This window comes from Thunnus thynnus, chromosome 20 (genome assembly GCF_963924715.1).
Source record: "Thunnus thynnus chromosome 20, fThuThy2.1, whole genome shotgun sequence".
In the NCBI taxonomy this organism is placed as follows: Eukaryota; Metazoa; Chordata; class Actinopteri; order Scombriformes; family Scombridae; genus Thunnus; species Thunnus thynnus.
The window spans coordinates 13,563,157-13,576,011 of record NC_089536.1 but is presented as its reverse complement, the minus strand read 5'-3'; the positions used below and the strand labels follow the sequence as shown (position 1 = coordinate 13,576,011).

At 36.7% G+C, this 12,855-nt stretch overlaps 1 protein-coding gene across 1 annotated transcript; it reads right to left on the bottom strand.

The window, feature by feature from the left end:
• Nucleotides 1–537: 537 nt before the first annotated feature.
• On the bottom strand, nucleotides 538–11,669 carry LOC137171817 (pleckstrin homology domain-containing family S member 1-like). The gene is made up of 17 exons (XM_067575961.1): nucleotides 11,246–11,669; nucleotides 10,721–10,758; nucleotides 10,145–10,239; nucleotides 9,943–10,061; nucleotides 9,596–9,730; nucleotides 8,358–8,433; nucleotides 8,191–8,220; nucleotides 7,770–7,823; nucleotides 6,868–6,939; nucleotides 6,596–6,679; nucleotides 6,093–6,139; nucleotides 5,847–5,897; nucleotides 5,623–5,748; nucleotides 4,062–4,181; nucleotides 3,158–3,253; nucleotides 2,243–2,378; nucleotides 538–2,151 (listed from the first exon to the last, which is right to left on the bottom strand). Exons 1-17 carry the CDS (start codon nucleotides 11,431–11,433, stop codon nucleotides 2,080–2,082), a joined length of 1,539 nt encoding a protein of 512 aa, XP_067432062.1. The 5' UTR covers nucleotides 11,434–11,669; the 3' UTR covers nucleotides 538–2,079.
• Nucleotides 11,670–12,855: the final 1,186 nt, after the last annotated feature.

Sequence of the window (12,855 nt, the reverse complement as noted above, 5' to 3'; positions counted from 1 at the left end):
TATATAGATATATAATCTTGGTGATGTCTGACGTTGGTAGGGAATTGTTTATAGTTTATGTCCACGAATAACAAGGAATCTGCTATATAAATGACAAAAAAGGGCGTTCAGAGTAACACAACATCTTCGACTAGAATGTACTGTACCTCTATTCTTCAGGGATTATGATATTTATCGCCCCATACATTCAGGCCTGTAGGCAATGAAGTATGAAAGAAAATTGGTAGTTCGGGTTCTTGCACCAGCAAGCATTCACCTTACTGCCAACTTTTTATAATTAGATACCCTCTGTCTCTTAGTGTATGCATCAATAAATACAATAATGAACTGATGGTCCGTGAAAAAGCAACAAGATGAAAAGAGTTCTTATCAAACTGGTCAAATAATGAAACTACTACTATTTCCTACATGGATTTTGGCACAAACCCTGTGTGCAAAAAGTAGAATATAGTGAACTATTAAAAACTATTTGTAATATTTATTATCCCTCAGTCCCAGGAAAAAACAGTTGAAGACGTACAAATGGTCAGTGTAAAATTTATTCATAATCATTTTAGAAATAAAACAAGATTCAGTGTCCCAATACAACCTGAATTCCAAAGGATGCATTTATTTAATAATAGAGCACACATATAACACAGCACAGCCTGAGCATCACACTTGAAGAATGGTCTTAAAAAAATAAAGTCCTTAATAGTTTCTTTGTCAAAACTCTGTTTAATAGCTTTGAAACTTGAAACTATAACCTTTGACTGGCTCATACAACATCATGGGAAGAGGCCTTTTCTGAATATTAACATGTCAGATATATTGTTATGTGATGTTTGAAGTTTAGAGGCAAGTTTTGTTAATTCCTATGTAATCTTCATCTGTGAGCGGAAACGGTCACTAGACATAATTTAAAAAGGAATAAAACCATCTTCCCAAGTTATATTATAATTACGTTCCAGCCAAGTGTCCTTGAGTCACCAATTCTGTTTCAAATCAGTGAGAAATAGGTTAAACATAGCCGGCAGTGCACCGTTCTGTCTGCATATTCATTCGCAACACTCTCCCAGAGGTGTGGACAACATGAAATACTGGTCTCTGCCTTAATCGTTTGTCTTTCATCAACTCCTAACTACTGTCAAAGCATTCTCAAAAGAAAAGACAAGGTTAGTTTAAGTTACATTATATTACTTTCTTTGTGTTCTTAAGAAGGCATCATTAGCCAAGTATGACATACCGAGAACACTGGGATGCATACTGAGCAATCTGGAAACGAATCAACAACGCCAGATGATGACATTCACACGAGTCATGTAACTCAATTATTCCTGCTCAAGTTATAGTAGTAAGATACAAATAAGATTTGAATATTTACAGCAACGGGAAAAATAAGTTGACTATCTTTTCAAAATATAATTTAATTACAATCTTGGTATCATACAACACAAATATTGATTTCAGAGCATCTTGGCATGTTCTTTAATCTGCTTATTAAATGCTTTTGCTTCCTTTCATCTTGGATTATAGTTGATTAATAAAAACAGTGTTATTACAGAAGTCATGTTAGGAATGGAAACGTCTGTGCTGGTTCCAAGAGCTTGTGTGATGATGAGATTGCCTTTTTTGGCATCATACAGGTGGTATGAGGAAATATGTTTCAATGAATCATCTCCCTTTATTTCCTTCTAGGTAAAACTTTTGAAAACAAACATCATTTACTGTACAGTAAAAACAATACACAATGAACTAAGCCCATTATAACTCATGCTTAGTTGAAAATGTGAGTCATTATTAATGCTGCAAGCATCTGACAAGTAAAATTCATCTTTATACATATAATGTAAGACATTATTAAGCAGGTTTAATATCCTTCACTTTTAACTCTTCTTAATGTTTAAATCAAGTAAACTAGTAGAGTGACAGATCAATAGAAACTGGCTACAGTCCTGGGAAAATACTGTCAGTTTTCTAAAGTAGTCATTAAGTGTTAAAAAAAACCCACCATCTGTGCAGGAAGTGCCTCAAAAAGTCATTTGAACACACCCAGATGTAGTAGAAATAGCTGTGTCATCTCTAAAGGTCAAGTTGCAGTCACTCACTGCAGAGACAGCTGGGTGAATGCAGAGGCGGGCATCCAGGTAGACGCAGGATGGTCACTCTCACCTAAAAAGAGAAATAATTTACCTCTCAGATGGACTAAAAACACCAACATGTGTTTGTGTTTTGGCATTTTGCTTGCACCTCATGAACATACCTCGTTCTTGAGTGACTTGCTCAGGTACATGTTAAACTCCTCCACGCTGCTGGTGTGCAAGTCGTTAATTGCCAGAATTTGGTCTCCTTTGTGGAACAGACACACTGTCTGTGGCGGACCTGTCCATCCAGACACACTGACACACACACAAACAACTGTTTTTTTTAGATTCATTCTGTAGCTCTCTGTCACACAGTAGTTTGCAAACCCACCCACATTAAAAAGATAACTACTGCTGTCTGATGTCTTAGACTCTGACTTTGAATCTATTAAAAGCAGCTCAGACACATGCAGTTACTGCTGCCTTGATGGATGAATCAAATCTATTAACAGGTTTCTAAACAGTTTTAAAAAGTTCACACCGAACAAAGCAATCTTAACGGAGTCTGGCCAAACACACAATCTCAACTGAGGTAATATTAAAATTGAGTCTATAACAATTTAACTGAGTTTGACTTGAGAAAAAGCCTATATTTATATAAATGGTGTAATGTAGCAGCTGAGAAGTAAACCTGTGTTTTCTTCATTTTCAAGGGGATTGAAAATTTAGATTTTCCGTAATTAAGCCAATTAACGCAAAGACCAGTAGGAATACAATCCCAACTTTTCACACAATACAGTTTCTGAATCATCCACCACAACAACAACAGACATGTTCATGCTCCTGCAGTGGAGCACAAAGCCTGAGCTCAAAATGCGAAAACAGCAAATAAGGACGAGCAGTATCGCCGCCAGCATTGCCTGATGTGAAAAGTGTGTTTTAAACAATGAGAGTGTGTAACTTCTGGGACAGGAACAGTTTACATTAATATTAATGGATACAGAGAGAATAAAAATGTAAACAGGAACATTTCCCGGTTGATCCTTTCTTTATACTTCAATGAAGTGGTCCTGCTTTCTTAGACAAAAACATACCTTGGTTTCCCTTCCACTTCTGTTAGTGTCAGGTGTTTTTTCAAATCTGCCTGCTTCACCATGATGTCTCTCTCCTCTGGGCTATTGAGGTCAAGGCTTGAATGAAAAATAAAAGACAAAAAAACCCTCTTATTTAATAGTACTGTATATCCATGCTGTATAGAAAAAACATAAAAATCGTGACATTTCTCATTCAAGATCAAGCTTCCAAAGCAAACAGGTGTGTTATAAAAAATATAGAGTATAAAAAATGTTTTAATCCTCCAGATTCAATTTCTTCATCTTGGGATGTGGTGAATGTGCACAAAATGAAATGTGAAATGAAATGAATGAAACAAATGTGTGCTTCTTATCGTCTCCTTCCTACATCACAGTGGGATGAGTGTCTGTATAGAAAATGACTTCTACATTTCCTTTGAACCCCTCTTTCAAATTCTGGCAGCAAAGTCGCCTGAGTTAATGATGTTTAATGTCGAGTGCTGCTTATGTTAGTATAACATCTGCACACAGAAACCTCTAGAAACCACTCGAACCAGTCAAGCAACATGTCAGCGTTGGTCACAGCATTCCTTTCAGGTTATTTATTTTACTGGGTTATCTTAAATGTGGTGATGGCTTTTTTTTTAATATGCTCTCTGAAACCATTACAAAGCAGTTTTTGACTTTTCAGTAGGCAGTGGCACAGATGGTGTCACAGTGGGGGTTTCAAATTGTCTCCTTGTACTGTTTACACATCGAGCAACTGTTGAATGAGAGTGCTAATGCTTCAGTTTATCATCACATCCCACAGAATTGTCCCTAAAACCCTAACCCATAAAAATTACAGTTTGTCTTATTGCAAAAGAGGCTCCTGAATTCAAACTGTTTTTTTTTTTAATTCAGGAGTCAATTACTTCTGTATCACCTCTCATTAGAGCTTTGTTTTTCCATTGTCTTCGCATTTAGTCTGTCCAGCATCTCCACAGGAGAGACGGCACCGTTCTCACTGGAGCTGCTGCTGAAGTCTGACAGACGTGTTTCTTCTCTGTAAAAGCAAGTAATAGCATGAGGGATTATAAAACCAGATCTTGATACACGTTTCAATTACATCCATCTTGTAGTCACTGATGTTTTCTTAGTTGACAAATGACAAAGGAGTGACTCAGGCAGATAGCAACACAACAGATTTTGACACTCATTTAGAAGCCTTGGATAGACAGAAGTCCACATTTGCCCTTGTGGCAGAGAATAACAACAATAAAGGGGCTTGAATGTTGAAAGAGGTACAATAACATTTTGTCTCGGTTATACAAAAGGCAACCAGATGTCTTTATATTGTTAAAATAGTTCATAAAAGCAGCATGGGAGAAGCAAATAACTCCCAAATCACTGTGGAGGCGCAAGATGACTTCTAATTAAAAGGCACTTTAGAAATTAGTCTTTGCCAAATGTGGTGGGAAGATATTCTTCAGTGTGGCAGCACAGCAGTTGGCCACTTAGAAAGAAATCAGATATCAGTGTAATATGTGCAAAATGTACACACAGTTTGTTATAATAGCAAATTCAGTCAAACCAACAGTATTTTCCATACAGGAGATGATGGCATGGAACAGCTGGTAAAGGCAATGGTGATGATGTTAATTGATTGTCTGTCTGGTGTATCTGGTGATTAATGCAATTTAGTCTAAACAGGAAGCTTAAATCCGATTAGCTCCTGCCCTCCTTGAGATATCAGATTTACACATTTAACATTATGGATCTGATTAGCATCTTAGCATACATGAATTACAGCACAGCCAACTGTGACTACAGGGCTCGAAATTTTAATGAGTTTTTCATTTGGGACAACAGTAGAAACAGCCAACATGTGAAAGGTGTTCTGATGTGCATGAAAACACACATTTTTGGAGTGCCCCGGTAGCTGAACGGTTACTGTGCATGCCACAAAACTGCATTGCCCCTAGTTTGATTCTAGCCAGGAACCTTTGTTGCATGTCATACCCATTTCTCTGACCTTATTTCCTGTCTGCCTCTACACTAATCACTGTCAAATAAAAGGTAAAAATGCCAATAAATATAATCTTTTAAAAAAAAACATTTTCATGGCTTGTTGTGTATAAATCATTGAAGATAATCAGTGCCATGCAGTGTGTTCAAGATCTCTTACACAAGATGAAAAGATGCTTTTCAAGCATAAGTTGCTTAACAGGCTCTAAGGTGCTGCTTTTCTTATATTCGTCTTGGTCCTGGAGTGTCAACAGATTTGTGCTGTAAAAATAACACCCTTGTTGTTGTCATAGTTGTTGTTTGAGCCAATGACGCCACGGTTACCTCTGATGAGAGAGCTATTTTGGTATCTAGGGCACTGACAAAACATGGTGCACAAAGAGCACAGGGCAGGGCACTGACACCAAAGACAACGTGAAAAGTCAAACATACACACAGCCCACAAAGAGGTAAAGACCTGCGATTAATCTGAGATCTACCTGTCTTCAGCGCCTGTCTCCTCATCGAATGGAGGCAGTGGGGAAATCTGTGTCTTCAGCTTGTCAAAGACCTGAGTGACAGACCTCATCAGGGTCCCGGTAGTAACCTTTTCAACTTCACTGTCCCTGGGAGCATTTGGCACAATAGTCAGCAATTGTTTATTATTCTAATGAAGCAGGATGTTTTTTCCCCAGTAGTCTGGCACATTATGAATCAAACTTACGTTGCATGAGCCAGATGTTCAGTATTTTTAACCTCCATCATTGTTACGTATCTGCAAAACACACATATATTCACATCAACAGGCAAAAAAATACTCAAGGTCACAACTTAAGCACGTGTCACTTGATGAATGAGGGTAAAGTTGTGATTATAAATGTGAATTTTTGTGCAAATTATCACTGAAAATAATCAAATATATCAGATCAATACATGGTCACTTATATACACATGAGAAAGGGAAACTCACACTGACTCCATACTGCTCCTGTCACCAGTCTCACCATTTTTCCCGACCTTATTCACATCATTTGGGGAGACAAAACAAAAAAGGCAACAAACATTATTAGTTACAGTCCATCACAATTTATGAGTCACATTTATCAGTTAAATCATTGTTGACTCTGTTGAAGTTGAAGTTATGTATTGATTCAACAGTCTTAACTTGTATTTAGAGCTGAAATGATTAATCTGAAACTATTCTGACAATCGATTCATTGTTTTAACAATTTTTTAAGAAAAAATGCCAAACACTCTCTGATTCCTACTTCACCAATATGAGGATTTGATGCTTTATTTTGTCATATATGACAGTGAACTGAATATCTTTGGATTTTGGACTTTTGGTCAGACAAAATAATACATTTGCAGACATCGACTTGGACTGTGGGAAACTATTTCCTGCCATTTTCTAGACAAAATCAAGGAAATAACTAGAAGGTTAATGACAATAATTGTCAGTTGCAGTCCTACTTGTATTTGTCCTAAGTAGGATCTTGGATAGTCATAGATTGGATACACAGGCTCTGATGCAGGTCTTTTTGGATAATCTTCACCCTGCCAGCCAATCAGAAAGCAAAAGAAAAGTCACCTCCAATTAACCCAACAAATGTCTTCAAGAATCATCATTTGAATTCCATTTCAATCAATCAATCAATTTGTATTTATATAGCGCCAAATTACAACAAAAGTCATCTCATTCAGATTTGTGTTTACAAATTAGAAAAACATTCAAGTCAAGATACCTTTACTTTTTCAGTGCTGTTATTCCAAGTGTTTGAGGATGGGTCAGACATGGACCGCATTTTCAACTCTTCCTGAAAAAGACAGAATTACACAGACAAATTAAAGCGCCTATGTGTACAATATTTAAGTCATTAGATCATCTTTGACATTATTCTGATAGCAGAAGGTTTTGTTTGTAGAGAAATGAGACAATCCTGGTAAAAAATGTGCAGTGTGTGTTGCTTTCAGCCCATTCATCTCAGTATCCCTGTGTCAGAGCCATAGCTTATACTTTTAAGTATATTCTAGATGTTTTTTCCCTATAAAAGAAAAACTCAAGTATATTAGGATATACCTAAAGGCATGATGTTACCGTGAGTCAATAGAGAACAGTAACAGTTAAGATGTTTTATTGGCATTTCACTAAAATTGATCAGAATTTCACCTGAATAATAAAACAGTGAACAAGCTGCCATTTATTCATTTGGGTTGATATTTAATGAAACTAGAAAACAGAAAAACCCTGATGCTGCTTAGATTTTCTCTGTTATCAAAATGTTTTACATACATGGAGTTTGCAGTCATGCAGTCTTCCAGCAGACTGTTTTGTTTCTGTATATTATGAGTGTTGTTATGAGCCAGAGACAACTGGATTTCTCTAAACCAATGGCTAAACATAAAGGCGTTGTGGATATTTTATGTACATAAAGAGTGAGGAAACACATATGTTTCATGTGTCTTTCCCTGCAGAGAAACAATCCACTCAAATGCAAATACATCCTTACAAAGGAACTTCATGACTGACTGATGTGGGCAGTCTTGATGCGTCTGAATTAGTATCAAAGTGACAGGATGCATGAATTTAGAGAGGTTAGCCAGATTCATGAAGAGCTCGAGTTGCAACATCACAGTATAAACTAACCTTGTCAGTGGTGGCAACAGAACTCTTTTTCCATAACAGGGGTTGTGAGATAACCTGCGAAAACAGGAAGAGAAGTCTATTTTCAAATGTCAGATAAAAAGCTGGTTGATAAGCAAAGTTAACAGATGACTAATAAAACTGTATAGTGAAGATTTGTTGGATTTGCCAGGTACACAGAGAATTTAGACTGAGCATCCAAAGTGCTGTGCTTTTTTCTTTTGGTCAAACTACTGTTTCTAAACTACGGTCGGAAATGAACATTAAAGCTCAATCTATTGGATAGTGGATGAAGCTTGTTAACGTTCATTTCAGCCAGTGAGTAATGTGCAATGTATTTATTTTTGAAAGAAACATAATGAAGAACTAATGATGTTTGTGGTGAACAGATGAGGAACACAGGATACATTTACTTCATATTTACCTCAACTGCTTGCTGCCCATTAGTTATTTCCTTTAGCAGAAAAAAAAAACATAAAGTAATTATTGTCAATGACAGTGATACAGCTGGTAAGCAAACAAGATAAATATAAAGAGATGCTTGGTCTTTTTATGTTGTTATATGATAAAGAACTAAAAATCTAAAGGTACCTCTGGACTGAGGAACTTATAAGGCCGGTTTTTCAATGCGTCAAACACGTCACAGAACCAGCCGTCCACTTCCTCACTAAAAGCAAGAGGGGCATATGAAAATCATTTTTAGACTCCACAAATTATGGCTATTACATTCAATTTAAAATGCAATTCCAAAGTCAAACATAAAGTGGAAATAGTGACATTTAGCAACAATTTCGTGTGAGCAGGGTGCAGACCAAAGTCATTATCAGCTGATTGACTGTTACTAAACAAAGCTACACCATAATTTCATTTTGATTGTTGGGAGTCTCAAAATAGCAGAAGGTGTAAAGGGCAGCGGGGAAGTGTTTTATGAGGCGCTATGAAAGTGTCAGTGAGGGCCTTGAAGGGACGATTGGCCAACCCAACTGTGGCCTGAATCCTGGTCACTGACTGACTGACTGTGTATCTGCACATTTCCATTTTAAAACAGAAAACCAGTCTCTTTGAAAAAAATATTGATTTGCAATGGTTGCATTTTAGAGCTGCAACAATCAGTCTGTCAACAGGAAATTATTTGCAAGCTAATTTGATAATCGATTCATTGTTTAAAGTCTTTTTTAAAGAAGAAATACCCAAATTTTCTGTTTCCAGTCTCATAAATGAATATAATATAACATAAATTAATATTTCCTGGTTTCTTTAGTCTTCTATGACAGTAAATTGCACATCTTGGGGTTGGGGACTGTTGGATAAAACAAGACATTAGAGGATGTCACCTTGAGTTTTGGGAAAAAGGGATTGAAATTTTTCAAGATTTTCTGACGTTTCGTAGACCAAAAAACTAAAACATCAATCAATAATGACAATAATCGTTAGTTGCAACTCTATTGCTTTTATGGAAAATCCATTTACATTTGATAAGCCTAGAACAAAATGGAAAGCAAGTGAAGTTCATTTAAAAAAATACACTGATAAACTGATCAAATACCACAGAGGGGTGATAACAGGTTTTATGGTTAAGATTAGCTTTACATTTTAGGTTGCTTGTTGCTCATCCAGCTGCTCTTCAATCCCACAAATCCCAAACACCTATCAGTGCTTAAGCACAATTATCCATCATATTACCTGTGTTCCTATGTATCTGTCTCCAGTGTGGTATGTTCTATGAGGAGTTTTTACAGTATGGTGTAGTAAAATGCATGGAAGTTGTTAAAGAAGCTATAAATTCCATCTCAGTCCTTTGTATCACCCCTACAAATCAGCTGACTGACCTGTTCTCCCCGACGAGGAAGTAGTCCCGGTCCGCAGCCTTGATGTAGAGCACACAGGATGGTGAGCACTTGAAGCTCTTCTGGATCCAACCCCATTTCTGGTGTTGTTGGGGGCTCACATACAACAGTGAGATCCTGATAGAGGGACACAAAAATGATTTAGTGTTTCAGTTTCTACCTTTAACAGCTACTCAGTGCGTTAAATTAGGAGTTCATTCATGCATTTGGCATACTGTATTAAAATAGCTCAGTGAAATGAGAGAGAAATAAAGAGAGGTTCTCAGTGTTTCATTCTTTATGTTTTAAGGTGATCCAGTGTAGAAAAAATGGGCTCTTTGATAACATACTGTGATAAGTCTATCCCTCCAAGTGGCCTGTCCTTTTCCTCTTTGTTCCTGAAGTACTTGAGTTGATGTTCTTCCTCACTGATTTTGAACAGCACAAAATATCTCTTCTTCCATGATTTCTGCAGAGGAAACGTGATGCCAAGTCAATAAAAAAAAGCCCACTCAAATGAAGATCTAGCATTCATTGTGCCAGCTCTGTCACCTCTGTCTTCAACCGTTTCGAAGGAGGAGACTTGAACAGGTAACCAGATCTTATCTCCATCACATTTCCAGCTGGTCTGTAGAACACTGCTCCGCCTGATGGCAAAAGAAAAGCCTTTTGTTTTGTGATCATTTGCCTAAGTCTCATCTTTGTTTACAGGAATCTACAACTTTTTGTGCAACAGTGTAGCTACTGCTTGGGGAATCCAGCCCAGGAATTAAAGAGGGCGAATGGAGAAATTGTGAAGAATAGAAATTTTAAAAAAAACAAACTGTTTAAGTAGATAAAGCACAGCAGTCAAAAGTCTGGAAACACTTTCTCATTCAAGTGAATAGGAGGGTGTGTCTAAACTTTTGATTAGTACTGTAGATAAAGATATTGGTAAATGGCTACAATCCAAACTGTTAACTCTGTTAACATGCAGCACATTAGCACATTCCAGGTTTCCTTGTCAAATGAATCATTTGTGATTTGACAAGATCAGCTGTAAAAGCGGGTTGTCTACTCTATAAATAGCTGCAAAATACCAGTAAATAAACACCTAAATCAAATATCAAAACAGATGTGATACAACACCTGTACTCTTCTGGCTCTTGTTCATTGTGACACCACACCTAAACAAAAATAACACAGGATTTTAACAGTCTCTGTCTCTTCAAAACAGCATAAAAATATCCAGAGGGAAATAGTTAACCTTTTAATGAACAATGTAGGGATTAAGAATAGACACGTGCCTGCAAAAGCAGAGCATGAAATAGAGCTCTATTCACAAACAGAAGATGTAAATATAATGGAATAAAACAGAAAATGTTATGATTCTGAATGTTCCCTGAAAAGGCATAACTGCACTATTTTAAAAAAAAAAGAAACACATATATATGAAAATATAGTATCACTGCAATTTAAAACTCATGAATTTGTTCCACACCATCAACATTTACACTATTGATCACTTTTCTGAGACAGAACCAAACATGTGTTGGCTAGTGCATGCACGTTAAATTTTATATCATATCACAGAGCAATTCAACAGGAAAGCAAATAATTCCAACACATGTATCAGTGAATATATTGCTTCTAAGCATGGCAGGAATTGCTTACCTGTGGAGCACCTGTAAAGAGATCCTGCTCAGCTCGCGCTCTCTGACAAATAGTATTGCTGCACGAGGAAGCTGGATGTTTCTCTGCGACTGGCAAACAATGGCAAAATATTTATACTGGGGACTTGAGTTTCTGGTTCCTTGCTTCAATGGCTTTGAAGGTCTGATTGCTGTGTTGTTTAGCTGCATAATTCCAGTCAGAGTTTCTTAAGAACCTTGTTCCACTTGAATAACACTGGAGAGTATGTCTTTTTTTTTTTTTTTTTGGCATTTAGGAAATAAAATGACATGCTCATGCGGATTACAGAATTTGCTTTACTGACACAAATGTGTCGAGTATAATGTCTTTTCATGATTAACTGCACATGAAAGGTGATGCATTTATACAAAACGTTTTCAAAATCATGAGTAGAAAAACTAAAAAATGTATGCACACAGGTCTCCAGTGTTACTGGAGTGGACTGCCTTAAAGTTAGATTGGCTGAGGTCCAACAATGTGATGCCTTAAATGAGAATTTAAGGCATCACATTCAAGAGCTCTGGCAATAAAAGAAAAGACTGATGCCAACTTTTTAACATTAGATGATTTATATGTTGATATCTCATGAACACTGATGATTGTAGTTGACTTTAAGTGTGGTAAAAACAATGGCAAAACCACATCAACAGTGACTTAAATAGTGTCCAAAAACACAGGTAAATTATAATAAATTGTGAAATTGGTTGCACGAGTTCAGAATTTACAATAATTACCACTTTCACATTTCTATGGTATCTTTCCAAAGCCAGTAATTAAATTTATCGTAAATTTCAGCCTTGCAAAATGTGACAATGTACATCAATGATGGACAAACAGATTAACAGAGAGTATAAAGCCACACTACACTAGTAGCTCAGTTTGACTGTACTTGTGCTTTAAGCTAAATGCTCAAATGTCAGAATGCTAACAAGTTCACAGTGACAATACTAACGAGTAGCACGTAAAATGTTTCATATGTTCACCGTCTTAAGTTTAGCTTGTTAGCATGCTAACATTTGATAATTAGCACTAAACATACAGATGGTAATGCCATTAGTTTTGCAGGTATTTGTTCATAAATCAAAGTATTGGACAAATCGAAAATTTGTCCTGATGGTGGCGCTAAATGAAAAGTTAGGGGATCACAAAAGTCATAACAATTCATTGGCTGGCAACCATGAATGTGAACTGTCAAAGCCCACTGGCATGAACTACAACCTCAAAAATGACTATAAAATATAGTCAACACCTCTGTGAAAGAGCCTAAACAATGTGATGTGTTTATGGCGATGCTGACATTCAAAAGTTGCTGTGTCAGTGGCAATTGTACAGGGGCAAATATAGTAGGTAGGTGTAGGAGTGTAAAAACCTGAACAATACAAGCATGCTTTGGTAAAAGAAGAGGAGGGAGTAAGTGCAGGCTAGTTCAGAGAGGAGACATTTCCAAGGTGAAATGCAGACGATAAAATTCTGCACTGATTCAAGGTCTATTTATCAGTAGAGTCAAAGCCGTGTATATTCCATAATCTAAGATGACAAGCAAATCTCTCTCTAAAGTGGCTTGTTCGACCATCTCTGATTCTTAAATTATC